General features: G+C 39.0%; 1 protein-coding gene across 1 annotated transcript in view; it reads left to right on the forward strand.

Moving 5' to 3' along the window:
- kcnh3 (potassium voltage-gated channel, subfamily H (eag-related), member 3) overlaps positions 1-21,352 on the forward strand; it is a 150,973-nt gene that overhangs the window by 102,920 nt on the left and 26,701 nt on the right. The window contains exons 4-10 of the mRNA XM_053496672.1: positions 1,871-2,010; positions 3,354-3,603; positions 4,026-4,183; positions 4,757-4,964; positions 8,920-9,279; positions 19,628-19,827; positions 20,991-21,240. Coding sequence (XP_053352647.1) covers positions 1,871-2,010; positions 3,354-3,603; positions 4,026-4,183; positions 4,757-4,964; positions 8,920-9,279; positions 19,628-19,827; positions 20,991-21,240 — 1,566 coding nt within the window. The remainder of the gene's footprint in view (positions 1-1,870; positions 2,011-3,353; positions 3,604-4,025; positions 4,184-4,756; positions 4,965-8,919; positions 9,280-19,627; positions 19,828-20,990; positions 21,241-21,352) is intronic.

Genomic DNA, 21,352 nt, shown 5'->3' on the forward strand with positions numbered 1-21,352 from the left:
TTAGCACTGTTGACAGTACACAGATAACTGAATAAAAATATTTCTTCAATCTGCCTGAAATTTATTCCTATTAGAGATTCCAACTTAACTGGTTACACAGACGCTGACTAGATAAGATGTGCATTTAAGCATTTCATCAGAATGTGATTTCTTTTTGACATGCACAAAGTGGTTCTGCCTGCTGTGAAGGTTTTAAACTGCCGGAAAACATAACAGAAAAAGAAAACGTTTTTTTTTTTTTTTTTTTCCCAATTTAAAAGTTAGGTTACGCTTCTGCCCATTAATGTTCCGCCTGTGCTTGGTTAGATGTTTTACTATGTGTGATATCTCGAGGCAATCAGTGCCTTTTCCTCAGCCAGAGACCCAGTGGGTGAAAGATAGATATGAGTTTACCACAAAAGCAAAACTTCCTTCCTAGACACTTATCACGTCACCTAATGTTACCCCCACATGGGGCAAATGTGCACATAAAGAATGCAATTAACTTCAATAGGAGAGAAATGTCTTGCCTTTGTCATTCTGATCGCAAATTCATTCTGAGTGGACTGGATCGGGTCAGTTTCGAATGCATTGTTTAAATGATGCATTTTTAATCTGATTGGGGTTTTGTTTACATCATTAGTGGAATATTAGGCTCTATGGTGGTATGGTGGCTTAGTGGTTAGCACTGTTGCCTTGCACCTCTAGGGTCTGGGTTCGATTCCCACCTATGCATGGAAGTTGCATGTTCTCCCCGTGCTTGGTGGGTTTCCTCCGGAAACTCTGGTTTTCCCTACAGTCCAAAGACATGCAGATTAGGCTAATTGCTGTTTCCAAGATGCCCATAGTGTGTATGTGTGTGTTAATGTTGACCGGCAGTAAATGGACCTAATACATTGGTCACCACTGGCCTCCATGGTCTCTAGTTGGACTACAGAGGTTTCTGTATGGATGGATGGATGGATACATTAGGCTCTATGTTAATGTGCCTATTGACTGCCAGCATAGTTTCATATGTTCTTTACATCCAGTTCCCTAGTTTCCTCCAATCCCTGAGAAACATGCCAGTAGGTGATTGGGCTACAGCATATTGCCTTTAGATGTGAATGATTGTGTCAGTATGAGCGTCCAGGGTGTATTCCCTCATCACAGCACTATAATCCAGCCTATATACTGTATATTATAAAACCCTCCCAGTATTATCACTAATAATACAGTAATTGCTCTACGCTGCCTCAAAGAGGAAGAGACAGACGGAGCATTATACCTGCTCGGCTTTGATGAGCTCCCTGTGGAGGCTTTCTTTTCTGATTCACCAACACTCGAGACGCCGTACTCCACACACAACACCTGTCCTGTTCACTAACCTCGGACTAGCCTGGTTTGAAAAGAACCTAATTATGTCTTTCAGGTCAGATTAAATCTCAGTGAGTTTAAGTGAATTTGAAGTGAGTTTAATTAGAACAGAGATGAGTGCGTTTTTTTTTCTTCCTCAAGATTTCAAGATAGCAGAGAACAGAATGAATGTGACAGCAATAAATGTACACCCTGCGCTCTATCAGATTGCTTTTAAGTGGAAACCAATTTAATACTTTTTGTGCTTTTCACATGCTCTTTGTTTGCAGAAGTTACATAACCTCAGTCATTTTGAGATATTCGGTAATTAGTGCAGCAATTATTAATCTCCCATGTACTTACCTTGTATGATTTGCCAAGTAGCGGACGAGCGTCTTCTTTTCTTTCAGCAAAGTGCATGTATTTATAAGAGCTCAAACTATTTGAAGACCTTATTTACTGCTCACATACAGTATATTGTGCTGCCTTTTTTTATCATCTAACTGTTAATTAAATATATATATATGTAATGTATTAAAGCATGCTTTTTGCTCAGATGAGGAGACCGGACTGGAGGTTCACAAGGTCACACGGCCTCAGGGTTTCAACGCTAACCGGCGCCGCAGCCGTGCCGTGCTCTACCAGCTCTCAGGACACCTGCAGAAACAGGACAAGAGCAAACTCAAGATTAATAACGTAAGTGCATTACGAGGATAATCTCAAAGAGCTGCTGTTACATGGACAAATTTCTTCGTTCTGATTGAAATCATGCTGTTTAGAGATTCCAGCTGAACTGTTTACTGTACATAGACGCTGAACAGATAAGCTTTTAATCCAAACTTTTTAAAAGTGTTTCTGCCTGCTGTAAAGCATTTAGTCTGCCAGAAATATAACAGAAAATAAACAAGAAATTCAATTCATACTATAGGCAGCATGGTTGTCTCACACCTCCCGGGTTGAGGGTTCAAGTCCTCAGGTCTGTGTGTAGAGTTGTTATGTTTCCCCCGTGCTTGGTGGGTTTCCTTCAGGTACTCCAGTGCAATGATCCGCAGGCTAATTTCCAAAAGTCCTTCTAGTGTCTGAGTGAGTGTGTGTGAGTGTATATGTAGAATAGATTAATTCCAACAAGAGATCAGTCTGATCAAAAGTTTTACATGACTAATGTTTTCCAATTGAACAGATTATAAATGGTGCACACGTCGGCCCTCTCGTTCCCATTGGAATTGGACTGAACGTTTGGATTCTGTTCTCATTGAGGTGTTTACGTGATGCATTTTCATTCTAATTAGAATATAGGTTGCATTTGTCTACAAGCAGTGGTGATAATGTGAATAAATAACAAAGAAAAAAGTAAATGTTTAACTTATATATGAAAATATTATATTAAACAGATGGTACACTTCTCGCTCCGTGAAAGAACATTATGGATAACTTTCTATGCAGTTAAAATAAAAAAATGCATTTAAATAATTTTTACATATTTAATAAATAGTTTTAAAATGATTTAGTAAGTTTAGATCCCAGGAATTCCTTTACTGGAATGTCCATTGGATGGAATGTCTGCAGTGGACTCTGAGCCACCTTAGGGCGGGATCATCATTTTATAGGCGTTCTTTAAAATTGTTTGCACCATTCAGATGTTTAAAGACCTATTACCGTACTGTGCTTAAATTCTTCAGAAGTCCTGGTTTGACTTGAACGCGAATCATATTATAATGTATTAGAATTTATTGTATAATGCTGCATATTATAGTATGTTACCCCATGAAATGAGTAGACGATGGCAAGCTAAAAAAACGTAGAGGAGGATAAAATGTATGCTGGTGAATCCAGCACTGAACTGCTTTCTGTATTAAAGTGGCTTCCAGTGTAGTGTTAAGTGACTATAAACTGAGGTCAACGAGCATAGCTACAGTATAAAAAAACAGTCTAAAGACATGGTCTATCATTAAATTCCTGATGTTTGTACAGTAACCAGAACAAGAAACACATGCTCTATTAATGTAGTGTAACATAACTCTCTGGTCTTTTCTTTTTAGAACATGTTTGGTGAGAAGCCTCCCATCCCAGAGTACAAGGTAGCAGCCATACAGAAGTCTCGCTTTATTCTTCTCCATTACGGTACCTTCAAGGCTGGCTGGGATTGGTTGATTCTTTTAGCCACCTTTTACGTGGCAGTCACTGTTCCCTATAACGTGTGTTTCACTGTGGTCGGCGGACGCGACGATGTAACACCCAGAAGTCCCCCGAGTGTCAGCGACATCTTAGTGGAGATCCTTTTTATGCTAGGTAAGATGTGCAGCCACCGATAATTTGAAGATCTACTTTGTCTGTTTTACAGCTTACAAGGGCAGCATGAGACAAATGAAAGTGTTATTATTGTATTGGGTAAAATCGCAAGGGACATGGGGACAAAAGGACCGAAATAAACAATAAAGGATTGGAATTACTTGGGACAGGAAAGATATTTGATGTAGCTGAGAAACTCACTCTTTTATTAACTCTCTTATTTCGCTTAATGTTTTTGTCTGTTTGTTCATCAAACTATGGCTTCTTTAAGATTGAAGAATTAATTCGTCCCCCCCAAAAAACCTTTGTTTCTGTTTGGATGAAACCTACGCCCATGGGTCCAAAAACTGAAATGATTTTTAGATGTGCAACAAAACTAACCTGGAAGCTACGGTAACCTCACATTGTGCTGTGTATTACAGATATCCTGTTGAATTTCCGCACCACGTTTGTGAGCACATCAGGCCAGGTGGTGTACGATGCTCGCTCCATCTGTGTGCACTACGTCACCACCTGGCTCTTTGTGGACCTAATCGCCGCACTACCCTTTGACCTGCTATATGCGTTTAATGTCAGTGTGGTGAGTATTTATTTATTTTATTTCCTGGATCTGGAAAAAAAACTGTACTGATCCTTGTTATAATTGTCTGAATGTTTTGTTGGTGTTGCTTGGGGCAGTGGTGGCTCAGGCACTTAACCTGATGCTGATATATAATACTCAGCATCCTAAATAACTGTCCCAAGCATAAAATAATTTGTAGGTTGTGGCAGGAAAGACATCCAGTGTAAAATTTGTGTAAAGAACTCGACTGAATGGAATCGTTTGATGTGGTGACCCCAAGAAAAGCAACAAAATTCAGTTGTTGTTAAAGTACTAAACCTTGAGGTACACCACATCACATAACATTTACATTTACATTTATGCCATTTGGCAGACACCCAGAGTGACTTTTTATCTTATTTGCATCTGAGCAGTTATTGTGCTTGTGCAAGGGCCCAACTGGGGCAACTTGGTAGAGGTGAGGTTTGAACCTGGGACCTTCCAGACCATAGTCCAATGCCTTAACCAAGATAACAACCTAAAAAGATAATACACAGCAATAATGCAAAAATAAATGTTTTTTTTTTTTATGTGTCTTCTTTTATCCTGCAGTACTTTGGAGTCCATCTACTAAAAACAGTCCGGTTGTTAAGACTCCTGCGTTTACTACAGAAGCTAGAGCGCTACTCGCAGTACAGCGCCGTGGTGCTCACCTTGCTCATGTCGATGTTTGCTCTGCTTGCTCACTGGATGGCGTGCGTCTGGTACTTCATTGGACGCAGTGAGATCGAGAACAACACGCGTGGATCTTGGGACATTGGTGAGTAAACAGTATCTCTGAGCTAATAATATGCATCTCATTAGTGCTCCAGCATAGCGTCTTAAAGTTTCTGTCCTTAATGAGCGAGTCTTAGGGATTTATTTAACCATGTTTACTGCATATTTCTCTAACTAATGGCCAACACTTTCACCCTTGAACATACTCTATTGAGATTGTGCTTCTTTGAGGAATTTCGTAAACTCTAGTTGCCATGGTCAAAGCCTTGAACTGTAACATTTTGGCTGAAATATTTCTTAAAACAAAAAAAAGATCATGCACCAATTCTCATAGCCTTTAGTATACATTGTACGTTTCATTTTGACTGGTAATATAGATATACAGTATAAATAGTTACTATGTTCGACTGTGTTTTTCTACTAAAAATGTACAGTGACAACGTAGGTGCCAGTTATGACATAAGGCATAAAACAACATTTGCAGCAAATAAAACTACTCTTTTAAAATGAACACTGCTGGCAGAAACAAAGTAAAAAAGCCCAATTGCTTCTATCAATGCATTTTCTTTTCCTTATTTATTTATTTTTGGTCTGTGATGATCACTTCGTCTGACATGATATAGTACCTTGAAGAAATGCAGTTTCTGTAATGGTGCATGTAAATGGAACAACTCGGCTATTTTTGTATCAGGGATCATAGAGAGGTTTTTCCTCCGCTACTCTAAAATGACATCAAATTGAGATAAAAGCAAAAGTTTTACCTGTTATATATGTAGTATTATCCTGGACAATTTTTGTCCAAGCAGCAAAAAAGAACAAGCACAAAGCAGTATCAGCAATACACAAATATAAGGATTTGATTACTTTATAGTCTACTAGTTACAGTGGACCCTAATGCACCAACACTGTACACTACACTACAGTTAAACTCTTACACTGAGTGCACCTGGCTCCTGAGGTTGAGCCCATCATACGTTTAGGCCCACATGTGCCTTCATTTTAGTCACTGCAGCATTTTGTACATTTCCCTCTGTGTCGAAGATGTTTCATTCACACCGTGATCATTACAGAATGAATGTTGCTAATAGCATAACACGCCGTTGTGAAGCTTTATTACTTTTCCTCTGGCTTGTGCAAGGAACGAACCGACCTTGTTTCAGAAATAGAAATGAATTTGCACTTCTCTTTCAAATACAGCATTCAGAAGGCTCGAGAAAGAACGAAGTGCTTTTGTTCGAAGCCACTCAAACTTCATGTCACACCTCGTGTGTAAAGCCGGGAGTAGTAGCATTTCAGATGCTCTATTTTTGTCACCATTTTTATTTTATACGTAACAATGGAGAGAGAATAAGGGTCAAGGAGCATGAAAATTACTATCTATCTATCTATCTATCTATCTATCTATCTATCTATCTATCTATCTATCTATAATTGCTTATCTATCTATCTATCCTTAATTGCTTATCTATCTATCTATCTATCTATCTATCTATCTATAATTGCTTATCTATCTATCTATCCTTAATTGCTTATCTATCTATCTATCTATCTATCTATCTATCTATCTATCTATCTATCTATCTATCTATAATTGCTTATCTATCTATCTATCTATCTATCTATCTATCTATAATTGCTATCTATCTATCTATCTACAAATATATATATATATATATATATATATTTGTCTAGCTGTCTGTATCCATCTATCTATGAAGAATTAGTTCAATGTTATATGTTAATGTTATATCTTAAAATTAATAACTATATTTTAATTTCTCTTCAAATCAGTCTTGATGACACGCTCTTAGAATTTTTTAAGGAGCTTAATAAAGGAGCTGTCTGTGATGAATTTCCATCAGTCCTGAAGAGTTTTCATATGCTAAGTACAGTTCTTTTTCATTCAGCATACTAAATAAAATAAATGAATACATTTTCAAAAGATTATTTCTCACCAGATGTTTGTTCTGTATACGAATTTTTACATAAACATTAATTTCACTATTTATACTTGTCTTATTCTTAAAAAAAAACATAATAACATACTGTATATGGTACAGGAGTTTCCTCTGTTTGTCTCCTATATCTGCCTTACTTTCCATCCTCATCAGTTTCAGAGTGATTTAGACTGGGCTGCTGATCCCTTCTTCAAAACAAAGCCAGGCAATTTGCTGTATGCTATAATCATTTACTCTTTAATAGGAACACATGTACACCTGCACTGTACACATTCATATAATTATTTAAAACCCAGAATCTCAGAATAGAGGAAAAAAACTGGATCTCAGTTATTTCCGCATGCTGTGGATGTTGGTGCCAGATGGGCTGGTTTGAATTTTTCTGCTGATCTCCTGGGATTTTCACACAAAATCGTCTCGAGAGTTTACACAGAATGGTGCAAAAAAACAGAAACAAAAACAAAAAAAAAACATCCACTGAGTGGCAGTTGTGTTTAAATTAGCTGCTATGTATGTAAATGAGAGGAGACAGAACATGGCAGATTGTGTGTTAATTGCAGGTTTAAGCTGAAATTGTTGTTGACGTGCTTCAGTAATAAAGAAGGCAGAAGGCTAAGTGACAGAATGTGTATAGTGAGAGTGTCTAAAATGTCCTCCCCATCCCGCTCACTCTTTCCTTCCTTCCTCATTATTGTGGGTAATAGATGAGAGCTTTTAAGCAGTGTGATATCTCCGAATATTGCGTCAGTGGTCTCGGACGATGCGTCACCACGCTGCACTTTGTCTGAGCTCGAACCTCTTAGACTGACAGGCCGAAAGAGCGAGAGAGACGCATGTGATCTATCTGGATTGAAGGGTTGGCAAACAGATTCAAGCCAGAAGGGACAAACTGTAACACTTTGAGATGCAGTTCCGTGCTGTCTGAATGTTAGAGCGCTGCTGGAGCACTGAAGTCTTCCTGAGTGTGAGATCAGCACCCAGGATAGTGACAGCTGCACTGCTATTTCTGAACGGTTCAGTACCACAGACAGCGACTCTAATGCTGAAATGATGGAATACTCCCCAGAACCAAGCCTCATGACTAAATGAATGCCGTGTGCATTTATTTCCATTAATCCGAAGCCACTTACAAGTAAGCTAGAATCTGAGTAAAGCTGGAGCTATAAAAATAGTCGATGGTGACACTAAGGTTTGCAAAACTCTACTAAATGGCCTAGAGTTAAGAACAATATTCAGAGGCACGGATACTTAGTAGCAAATTAAAATAATTCAGTCTTCGAAATCAGAGGTGAGTAATTCCAAATTTAGAGTCAAGTAGCGGCACAGTGGTGTAGTGGTTAGCACTGTAGCCTCTCACCTCCAGGGTCTGAGTTACGAGTCTGTGTGCATAGAGTTTGCATGTTCTCCCCATGCTCGGTGGATTTTCTCCGGTTTCCTTCCACAGTCCAAAACCATGTAGAATAGTTGAATTGGTATATCAAAATTGGCCTGTAGTGTGTGATCGTGTGAGTGTGTGTCCCCTGCAAAGGATTAGCACTATTGCCCATGGTGTAGCTCGCCACATACTCTAAGTCTCCTGGCATAGGCTCCAGACCCCCTGCAAAGCTGTATAGACAATGAGTGAGTTTCCAATTGCCCGTAGTGTGTGTGTGTGTGTGTGTGTGTGTGTGTGCGTGCTGATGTGCTTTTCGATGGATTGACAGCTCGGTCTCCGGGCCTTCCAGGACAGGTGCCGGGTAACTGTACAGGATAACCTGTGTAGAGTAAAGTAACCGCCATTAGCATGATACAGATTCTAGGCACTGTCTTGTTTAACCACACTTTAGTAGTACTTACTAGTACTTTATAAACTTCAAACATTTAAGATGCCCTTATGAAATATGAATACCCTGATTTAAAGGAATTACATTTATACAGTACAGGCACAGGTTCACTGTGGTGGTGATTATTGAATCATTGCTAAATAATATCCCTTAATAATAGTATACATTACATTACAAGATCGAAAATACATAACGTACTTCTTTCTTTTTCTTTCAGGCTGGCTGCATGAGTTAGCAAAACGTCTGGACACGCCATATTTCCTCTCTCCGATCACATCCCTCCTTCCAGACTCACTGAGGCCCAACAACCTGGATGGCCTGAATGGCACTGTAAGCCAATGGAACTCCACCAGCAGTGATATAGTGGGGCAGGACTCTGCAGCGAACTCCAGCCAGTGGAACGGGACCGGGGCGGGGTCACCGGATGAGGTGTTGAGTGGCGGCCCGTCAGTGCGGAGCTCCTACGTTACGTCGCTCTACTTCGCTTTAAGCAGTTTGACCAGCGTGGGCTTCGGCAACGTCTCAGCTAACACTGACTCTGAGAAGATCTTCTCCATTTGCACCATGCTGATCGGAGGTGAGAAAGCACTAGGGTTGCCCTGGAATGGGATTTCTAACGAACCACTTGTGTCACCACATGGTGTCACTTTCAGTTCTCACTGCTAGAGAAAACAGTGCACGCGGCCTGTTTCATACAGTAGGGATACCCCTTTACGTCACATCCTCTCACAGGAACAAGTTGAATATAACTACAGTACCCGTGTCTTGTTATTGGTTTGGTATCTGAATGAGTCCATCTGGGTTATGTTATTTTTTTATTTGTTTGCCTGTTTATGAGCCTTTCCTACTTCCCGAAATTGCATTGTGAGTTTGGCCCCTTATCTTTGCTGGTGTTTATGATTATTACGATTGGTGAGGCCTCTACGGTGCATTTGCATCCTGCCTCATCCGTCCATATGTTACAGAACACAGTTTTTTGGATTTTTTCCCCAATTTTTCTCCCTAATTTAGTCTTGTCCAGTTCCTCCCAGTCACTAGGTGGCTCCCACATTAAGCTTCTACCACCATTCAGTCTGTAGGGTCGAAGACTATCACTCCCCTCTGAGAGAGCTCGGCCAATTAGCTCTCTCTAGACTTCCGGCTGTGAGAGGTTACAGCATCTACCGGCGATCGAACCAGCGATCTCCGGATGATAGGGCGAGCACTTTACCACTGCGCCACTCGAAGGCCGACTTAAACAACTTTTTGGAAAAAAAATTACTTCTATGAGAAGTTTTACTGCACCCTACTTTTATTTGAGTAGATTTGTGAGGGAAAAAAACGCTACTCTTACTCTAACGCTACATTCGCCTACACTTGACTTTTCTAACCATTTATTCTAAACATTAGATATTCTTTAATTTTGCCAGAGAAATGCAGCCTGGGATCTACCACATGACTGTGTTCCACCAATCAGACGTAGCAACAATAATCACATGACTCCGTTTGACCAATCAGCTGCAATAACAATAACCACATGTAGTCACATGTCCACATAGAAACGCTGCTTAGCAAGAAAAAAACATAAACAAGTCGAGGTTAGTTTAGCTGTTTCATTTATTGTTGTAATGTTAACATATATAATTAGCAAATAAGCTAGAGGCTAAAAAATACATGTACTTGTACATGTTCTAATGGTATTCAAATCTGCTGAGTCATTTCTAGGGCAACTGAATATACAGTCTATCTTACACTGGAAACAGTTTACACTGTTCAAACATACATATACAGTAGCTGTTTGTTTATTTATAAAATTTATTTATTTAATTTATTTGATTATTTGGAAATGTCAGAAATTGTACATTATTTTATAATTTTGTCTGGCTGCTTACATAATTTCTCATAAGGAAATAATAAATCGGACATCACGACGAAACAGTTACTCAGTACTTGAGTATCTTTTCACCAAAGACTTTTTTACTCTTACTTAAGTAATATTTTGGGTGACTACTTTTTACTTCTACTTGAGTAATAGTATTTTGAAGTACAGCTTATACTTATTTGAGTATGATTTTGGCTCCTCTACCCACCTCTGGCTGTACAAAGCATTTAGTACTTTGGTTGTCAGCCATTTTTGAGAACAAATAGTCACATTCCTGAGACCTTTTGCATTATTAATTGAAAAAACACAAAAAACTATCAACAAGTTCAGCTATGAAACAAATGCGGACAAAAGTAATATAATATGAATTGCCAGATCGGTTTCGATGCAGGTCTCTGGAACTAAATTTCAGAATCTCCCATAATAAAACACGTTTATGTACAAAATGTACATTATCAGTCAGGTAACTTACTACAAACTGTACAATAAACAAAACGCACGTGTTTGAATCGGTTATTGTTGAAAAGCGCTGGACTGACGAGTGCGAGGCTCTAAAAACAAAAACACAGTGCGAGGCTCTAAGCAAAGCAAAAACACATTTCTCTTTAGGCCATAATTGTATTAACTTAAAACAGCCCAGTGGAACATGTTGTGTATGTGTGTCACTGTGCTCGTATTCAACCTCTGTTATAGCCGCCGAGCGGAAAAAATAATCATAACCAAATCAAATCTGCAGTTGTTGGACGTTCTGTGATGTACTCTATTATACAGATGGCTTGCTGACTCATAGTTAGAGGGTGAAACCAGGAGCAGCTTTGTTGCTATCTGTAACTAGAAGACAAGTCTAATAAAACACTGTTGACTGGGTGCAATTAAATTGAAGCGTTCCTCTCTCTCTCCCTCTCTGTCTCTCTTTCTCTCTCTCTCTCTCTCCACACACAAGGCTGTGATTATTCACACTAGACACTGTCCACTCCGCTAGAAATATCCGCAAGAAATATTTGGAGGGGATTTTCTTAAAAAAAAAATTTAAAAAAAGGCAATGAGATAGAAATTCTCTTACTTTTTTGAACGTCTATTTTTAGTACAAAACAAACAACTATCTTGAAACGAGTTGCTTCGCGTATCCTACCAAGCCCATCTGCTGGAGTCGTGGCCTCGCTTTATTATTATTCAGAAATTAGCATCTAGATATCGCATTCACACTATGAGCAGTGTCGAGCATTTCCTCAAACAATGGCATCCCTGATGGTGTCTATCCACGTGATTGTGCCGCTAATTTAACCCGCGCTTACTGCGTGAAACACTTCTCACGAGTGCTCTTAAGATGCGCTTTTAGGGAAATTTCTCTCTCGGCTTCAGCCGAGTCAGATCTGTCTAAAGCTCTAATGGGGCTGCGGGGAAAGCTGCGTATGCTCGACATGTGTCTGGGGAAATGCTGCGCGTTCCGTGCACAAATGCTTTGCCACGCTCTCCATGATCGTTATTATAATTCGTGTTCGGAGGGTGTTTCGTCACCCGCGGTCGCTTGAATATTCAGTTAGCTCATTAAGTGCTCCCACCCCCCGGAGCTGGCCTCATAAATATGCAGAAGCATGTGCTTTGGCTTCTTGCGTTTCACCAGTGATTAGTGAGGATCACGTCACCATCTGCTGTTACACAGCAAAACTTGGTAGTTGCTTTGCATGCCACACCTTTGGGTGCTTCATACTTTATTTCCTAATTTCCTTTAGATTACATTTGTCCTCGGATACATTCCATCCCAGCATGCTGTACTCGCGCAGTGCCTATTAAACTCTGTGCCTCGTTCAACCACATTTGCATTTGTATCATGTTTTACTTTGACATCCACTCCATATAAAGCAGTTTTTTTATTTGTATTTTTTTTTTATATAATCACACTTCCTTTTTACCCACATCATTTATTGATTTCCCTTATCGTAGGCCATGCTCCAAGTGTCTTCTCAGATTATTTCTGCAAGCACAAAACCTTTACGTACGTGAACATTTCACAACATTCTACAGCAGCTTAATGATTGGTAATTGTTTACAAAAAAAAGGAGAAGAAGAAGAAGAAAAAAAAAAACAGGCACTCACTGTGAATAGATTTATTAGTGTAAATTGGGAAACTGGCAGCACTGTGTAATAATCAAGCCCTAGTGTGAAATGTAATATGCAAAAGACTTCCCCATTTGCTCTGACTAAATGTATTAAGGATTAGGTGGAAAATAAAAATAGGTGAAAGATGTCCCTTTGATTAAGTAAGGGCATTTCTTTTGGAATTCTGTAATTACGGGTTGAAAAATCAGTGAACATTAAGTAATTATAGAAGATTACAGCGTCCAGGTCTGTTAATGGAAAAGAAAAATGGCTGTTCCGGTTCCTTTTGAGTTCAAGGTGATGTTGCTTAGTAGTTAGCACTGTTGCCATTCACCTTCAAGGTCCGGGTTAAATTCCTGCCTCGAGTTTGCATGTTCTGATGTCTTGATTTCTACTAATTATGGCAAGAAATTTGGTATTCATGAAAATCCAGTGCAAGCACTGTCATCTTGCACCTCTGGGGTCCGGGTTCGATTCCCACCTTTGAGTGCGTGCAAATTGCATGTTCTCCCCGTGCTTGGTGGGTTTCCTCCCACAATCCAAAGACATGCAGATTAGGCTAACTAGCATTCCCAAATTTCCTGATTGAGCAAGTGTGTTTACGTATGTGCCCTGCAATGGATGGGCACCCCGTCCACCTCATGCCCAAAGTCTCCTGGGATAGGCTCCAGGTCACCCGCAAGCCTGTATACAGGATAAAGCGGTAAAGATGATGTGTGAGTGTGTGTGTGTGATGTCGCCACTCTTTAAAGAAAGGAGCGATAATCCAGGAACAATGTAATAGTGTAAACACTATCGGCCGTGGTACCTGGTTTAACATACTGCAAAACGATTCATATATAATACATGGTGTAACAGCACTATGACAGGAATGACGTAGTTCACTGCAGACAAAGTACATACAGTACATTGCTGTAGTATGGAATACCTTAGTGTACTTCATGAGGAATAGAATATTGTGGAAGAACACAGTATGTTGCTAATGAGGGAAATTTGTATTACGCTAGAGTAGAATATCCTGTATTGATGTTGCATACAGTAGAAATAATGTATACCAAAGGAATAGAATTCTACAGGAGGAATACTGTAGTGTACTATAGACAGAAAAAGTTAGTATACGAAAAAAGTTGTGGTGCACTATAGACAGAAAGTGTTGCTATAAGAGGAATAAGGTAGTGTATAACAGTATATGAGGGAATTGATACAGTATGCAACATATGCATATTCACAATGTGTTGCTATAAATAAAATACCATAGTGTACTATAGACAAAATGTCTTGCTATAGACAGGATACTGTGGTATACTTTATATGAAAAAGGATACTATAGGAGGAATGTTATAGTACAATATAGACATAACATGTTACTATTGTAGTGTACTGTACGAGGAAGAGGATACTATAAAAGGAATGCTGTAGTATGATATAGAAAGACTAAAGAGTACAGTACTATGGTATACTCTAGATAATCTATGTTGCTGTAGGAAGGATGCTGTAGTAGAAAAGCTAGGGACTACTATATCCAGAATTAGTTGCTATAGTAGAGATATTGCGGTTATTATAAACCGAATGTGTTGCTACAGTATATGAAGAATGTAAAAAAAAAAAAAGAATGAACAATGTGTTGCTATAGGATGAATATTGTAGTATACTGTAGACGGATTGTGGTGTTATCGGTGGGATCCTGTAGTGTATTACTGTATATGAGGAAAAGTTTATTATAGGAAAGTGATATACTGTATTTTAGACATAATATTTTGCAATAGAAGAAATTGGGCAATCCAGAAATAAAACTGTTGTAACTATAAAAAAAAAAAAAACAGGATTTTGCTATAGGTTGAAAACTGTAATGTACAGTAGTATAAACAGAATATCTTGCTATAGGGGGAATACTGTGATATACTATAGACATAAAAGTGTTGTAGTAAATCATAACCAGGACAATGCCTTATATAGCAGCATCTTCTGTTTAGTATATACTATATTATTTTCTTACTATAATGTCATATAGTATAAAGGATAGTGCAGCACTACTGTATCCTGGATGAGGAATTAAATACTTAAAAAATTCTGTAGTGTACAGAATTTATAAAAGAAGACCTAGCCTAAGATACACAGATTACAGTATTATGGGAAAAATGAGAAAGATTGCTATTATTCATTCATTCATTCATCTTCAGTAGTTCTATTAGTCCTGGTCAGAGTCACTGTGGCTCTGGAGCATATTATCAGGATTTATCTTGGACGCAATGGGTTGCAAGTCCATCACAGAGCACCATGCGCACAAGCACACACACAGTCATAGATACAGACAGTTTAGTGCACCCATTGTTACTCTAGGAAGAATACTGTGGTATTACATACAGTATAGACAGAATACAGTATGTTGCTAAAGAAGGATAGACAGAATGTCTTGCTGTATTAGGGAATTCTGTAATACTGTATATAAGTATAGAATATTATAGGACAAATACTATAGTGTACTATGTCGCAATAGAGGGAATGGTATATGCTAGGAAGAAAATTATACTTTACTAAAGGAATAAAAGAGTACATTGCTATAGGTGGTATACCGCATTATACAACAAACAGAATATTGCACTATAGGAGGAATACTGTGGCATACTACAGACAGAATATGTTGCTACAGTATGCAGTATAAGAATACTATACTATAGAATATACAATTTTAATAGTATACTACAGACAGGGTAGTTCTATAGAAGGAATAGTGTAGTGTATTATTGGAGGGTTATTTTTGTGTACTATAAAAAGGAAACAGTACGCTCCTATAGGAGGCATATTGTAAGGACAGAATAGGATACTTTAATAAAAATGGTGTACAGGGGTTGGTCGGAAATTATCCGCAGTCTGTTTATATTAAAACACTGTTTTATCAGGGCTTTTCGTTTAAGGCTACTGTCTCCCCAGTTACGGCTGTGCAGCAGTGAATGTGTTACAGCAGTTCATTTGCAACTGAAAAATGGTTGCCACATTTGGGATTTGCACGAAAGAAGAGCAGAAAGGAAAAAAAATCCCAAAGAGAATCATCACTGGTAATGAAGCGTTGATGCATCACTACGAACCTGAGGGTAGACGTCAGAGTATGCAACAGAAACATCCTGAATCGCAGACCGAGAAAAAGTTCAAAAGGCAACCATCATGTGGTAAATTGATGCTTACAGTTTTTTGGGGGGATTCTCAAGAGCCAGTATTGGAACATTATCAGTAAAATGTTCAACAATCAACAGTGCTCATTACAGTGAGATGCTTATTAAAGAGCCGAAGCCTAAAGTTTAGGTTAAACGCAGAGGACTGCTATACCCAAGGGCGTCATGATATTGCATGACGATGCACATTCACACACTTCTGCCCACACTGTTGACACTCTGCAAAAAACTTTGTTTTGAGGTGTTAAAGCATCCTCCCTATAGTCCTAATCTTGCTCCATCTGACTTTCACCAGGTTGCTCCCCTGAATGCAGCCGTACGACTATGAAGATTCATTTCTGATGAAGAAACATGTAATGAGCTAATAGGAGAGATTGTTGACAGATTGATAAAGTGTATTAAAAAAGCGAATCCTATTGAAGAATACTGAAGTATAAAATAAGACCTGTGCTTCAGATGGGTTTGCTTTGAGATAAACATGTTTAATTTGGTTATATTCTAATGTAAAGCTATTTTCTTGGTTACATACTGTTAAGAGTCTGAATGAATTAGACAAACAGTGTCACTACAGAATATTACAGGACATTCACGTGCAGCTCATTAATCTAAGATCCATATACCTACAGTAGTAATGTGTGTAATAAACAGCTCCAATGGAGTATTTAGCAGCTTTATAATAACTTATAATAAAAATAACTAAAATATAGAGAAAGACAATTCAAAGTACAAATGTGTATTAAAGTGCTTTGAAAATGCACTGGTTGAGGCAAGAAAAAGCAAATACTGTATACTGTAAATGTCACTGTACATGGACCCCTCTGTGATGGTTCATTTTCTGAACATTATTAAGTTTTTAAGGTATTATACTGTTCTAATGCTGAACGTATCAATCAGTATAAATAGAAAGACAAATATACTGTACAGGCTTATACACTTATTTTCACTGTATTACTGTAAACTGATCTAATCGAGGAATGTTGTATTGGCACACCCAGGCACTCATTAACAGACAGGGAAGGTTATTAAGAAGTACAATTAATATGATGTTACTTTTGGAAGTAGAGTAATAAAGGAGAAATAGGCTATAATGGGATGTGAAGTAATTCCTACTGTGTTAATAAAGGCAGAAACAGGACTACAACTGGGATAGGTTAATATACTGTAGGAGGAACAGCTATACAGAAGGGAATATAACTCAATGCCATACGACTGTATATAAGTACCAGCATACAGGGAAAGGTAGGAGTTTTTCCACTCATTATAACCCCATAATTTAAGTATTGCCCTCCTGAGTGTCTCTGCAGTCTCTGTAAGGATTTCCCAGCTGGTAACACATCAGGCTCAATGGATCAGCTACTTGTCCCAAGAGCTTAAATTAGCAAGTGTGAGGAAAATTGACAAACATTACTTTAAGGGTGTAAGGGGTTGAGAAAAAAAAAAAAAAGGCAGAGATGCTGCAGTGGGTTATAATGAAACGTACAGGTGCAGGAATAGAGTTCTATTTGAGATGTGGCACTAAGAGAGGAGGAAGTGTTTCCGAGTGTGTGGGTCTGATTTTAGGACCGTGTCCTCAGAGACAGGTGGGGGGTAGAGAGAGAGAGAGGCAGCCGAGAGGGTGAGACACACAAATCAGAATTTCTGAATCTGCCACCACATGTGATCACTGGAGACCATTACTCTCCCATCCAGCTGACAGCTGCTGTGCCACCCACATGATGCAGGAATCTTACACACACACATACACTAGCACACATTTCAGGTCATAACAGGCCAATGGAGCTACCATATAGTGTCATAACCATCCACATTATACAAATATAATTGTACCAGTTGTACTAATACAGTACGTGCAGCTCATTAATCTGAGAGCCTCATGTGTGTTCATTGATTGCAATAATAGCTCCAATGGAGTATTTAGCAGCTTTATAATAACTTATAATAACTTATAATCATAATTACAATATATAGAAAGCCTAAAAAAAATTCAAAGTACAAATGTGTTTTAAAGTGCCATAAAAATGCACTGATTGAGGCAAGAAAAAGCTAATTATCTTGTAAATGTCACTGTAAATGTTAAATTTTAAATAATTTTCACAGACCCCTCTGTGATGGTTCGTTGTCTGAACATTATTTCTGATGCCACTTTGGGAACTACTCATCTATATAAATATTTTTTTAAAGTTGCACCAATTAAAGGCAATATAACACCAGAGGGAGTGCTGTTGTACTGGTTATCAGCATAGCTCACAACAGCACAACCTCAAATATGAAACCAATTTTATATAACCGTTCCACAAACATGGCGGCATGGTGGCAAAGTGGTCAGCACTGTCGCATCGCACCTTCGGGGTCGAGGGTTCCATTTCTGTCTCTGTGTGCATAGTGCTTGCATGTTCTCCCCGTGCTTGGGGGGTTTCCTCCAGGTACTCCGGTTTCCTTCCACAGTCCAAAGACATTTGGCTAATTGGCGTTCCCAAATTTGCCCATAAGTGTTCCCTGTAGTATTTGGCACCCTGTCCAGAGTCTCCTGAGATAGGCTTCGCAATCTCTTTATACAGTATAAAGCAGTATAAGGGTGCGGTTTCAACAGATTATCAATAGATAATGAACAGGTAATGGTAGAGGTAAGGTGATAAGAATTAACAATGTAGGTTGTGGACAGTCCTGTAAATCTCATAAGTTTCTTTTTTATTTCCAAATATTCCACTTTAGAATAGCCAATTAGAAATATGTTAACTTTGGGTTGAGTCCCAAAAAGCATTAAATTGAAAGCTCCAATTTTTGCTACAATCACTTGTTCAACACAATAAGTGAAGTGCCCATGATTAGGAGTTATAGACACATTTGGGTTTAAGCCTTGTGTTAGAAGCGAGTAAGCTTTGTAGCTCCCCTTAAGAATAAATAAAACAAGGGAGGCGATTCAGAACGACTAAGCAAAGCAGGCAAAGTGTTTAAAAAAGACATAACATTTTCAGATGTGTTTTCTTACTAAAAGTGCATATGTGACTGGGTTTGAATGCAGGAAGTTGCTCTTTCTTCAGTACTATAGATCGTATAGACCCTCTTTCACCCACGCTGCGACTGACAGTTGACGGTGTAATTAGCGATTGTTAGAACACCTCAAACAAAGAGTGATAGATACAGTTAAAAGTACAAATGCTGTTGTGCTCTATTATCACCACTCGTGAAATGCCTCTTGTCCCATCAGATTACTTGGTGGGATAATTATAATTGTATAATTAAGGTTATATGAATTCAAGACTAAGTATTGCCAAGTGAGTGATAGTGGTCTGCTGACCGTCATATCAATATGTGTTTGTTGAATATTTGATTTGTTCTAGATTTTGTTCCCCTGTGCTGGTATAATAACCTCCGCTCCACTGGGGCGGATTAACTGTGGGTTTTTCCTCAGACAGCAAGCTACGTAACACAATTTGTCTTAAGGCCTGGCAATATTTCTCGGCAGGGACATACAGAGTGTTGACTACCCTGTCTTGTTTCTATGAGAATGGATCAGTATTAGTTATTAACCAAGAGTCACAGCTCTGACATCCGTATTACATCATGAAAGGGATCAGCACATCTCCTCTGTACTGCTTATAGAAGCATAAGGATTATTGAGCAATACATGGTCTGGTCTCTGTTGGACTCCATTGTGATGATGATGATGATGATGATGATGATGATGATACCCGTTTCCAGATTCATATGCAAGTCAGCCTACGTGATTCGCCTTGTGGCGCACCATCTACAGTCGTACTTATCCCTGTCATGCCTCTTTTCTCTTCCCTTAGCGCTGATGCATGCCGTGGTTTTCGGGAATGTGACAGCCATCATCCAGCGCATGTACTCCCGCCGCTCGCTTTACCACACACGCACCAAAGACCTGAAGGACTTCATCCGCGTTCACCGGCTGCCCAAGGCTTTGGAACAACGCATGTTGGAGTGCTTTCAGACCACCTGGTCTGTTAACAATGGCATCGACGTCAGCGAGGTGGGTTTCACTGCTTTGCCCACAGCACTTCCTGTTTCCAGTTCAAGAAAAACAGGATACATTCGGGGTCGGATCCAGTAGCACTTTGACCCATTTGATCCCTCGAATGAGCCGTCTGTCACATTAATCCAATTAACATGTGTGAAAAATGAATTTGATTTCATTTTATTTCTACTAAAAGCATCATTACAGTGTAGACAGTAGACTGGTATTGGAGATACACAAGTAATACATCGTCCTGTAATAATGTAGCTTCACATCCTCAGCTCTTTTATGCTCAACATCTTTCCTCCCTTTGGTAAAGTACTTTATTTCATTATTTTTTACAGAAATTTACTGTCTATCACTATTTCTCTCACCTCTTCCCTTCTATCACCTCTTCTCTCCGTCTCTGCCTCCCTTGTGTTCCCACATAATTAAGTTTCCCAGCCTCTAATTTATAAGGTGCCTGTAGTTGTCTAGTCTTCTCAAAAATCAGACCTCTATGTCTTCATACTTCATACCTGTTTTTCACAGTCACATCACAGAAACAAAGTCATTTGCATATACACAACCAACAGCACAGTTTTCTCCGTAACATTCAGTTTCACATTAATAAGAAATCCAGTACAGAAGCCTCACCAGAAACAACCCCACACCAGTTCCAACTTGACTGCGCACCCATCGGCGAACATCATATAAAAACCCTATGGATTAAGATGTTACTTAAGTTCATATGCATGTGAAGGCAGATGAGCGAATACTTTTGGCAATATAGTGTTTATCTGATCTACAAGCACATACTGTACGAAGGTGACTCTTTCCGATCCGATTTGAAAAATATCAGATTTGTGCATTAAGGCAGCCATAAAAATCATATCTGTGTCATATTAGAGTAAGAAATCTGAATTAAATCACTTCAGACTGGTAATGTGAACGTAAACAAAACAGAGGTAACTGAGTGCTATATGTCTTCAGACGTCAGACTGTAAACCACTTTGTGTACTGTGCTGGTTTTAAAACATTGTTTAAACATTTCTATCTGTTCAATTGTTTAAACAATCTCTATCCACAATTGTGATCCCCAATGTTATTCTTGGATATCTATTTTTTCTTCCTCAACCATCATCCTCATCTTTCTTTGGTGCTCCTTTAATGCTGTTGTTTTCTCTTCGCACCCTCAGCTGCTGAAGGACTTTCCCGACGAGCTGCGAGCTGACATCGCCATGCACCTCAACAAGGAGCTGCTGCAGTTGCCGCTTTTCGAATCGGCCAGTCGTGGGTGCCTACGCTCGCTCTCGCTCATCATTAAGACGTCGTTCTGCGCACCCGGAGAGTTCCTTATCCGTCAGGGCGACGCGCTGCAGGCCATCTATTTTGTGTGCTCAGGCTCGATGGAAGTTCTCAAGGACAACACAGTACTGGCCATACTGGGTAAGAGAGAGGCTTTTTTGTTCAGCGGTACAAAAGGTCCAGATGTTACAGTGGTGCAGTTTATCCAGAACACAGATTAACCCTTAAACTGTAAAGTATTATTAACTTTCAA

Source organism: Clarias gariepinus, chromosome 5 (genome assembly GCF_024256425.1).
Source record: "Clarias gariepinus isolate MV-2021 ecotype Netherlands chromosome 5, CGAR_prim_01v2, whole genome shotgun sequence".
Classification (NCBI taxonomy): Eukaryota; Metazoa; Chordata; class Actinopteri; order Siluriformes; family Clariidae; genus Clarias; species Clarias gariepinus.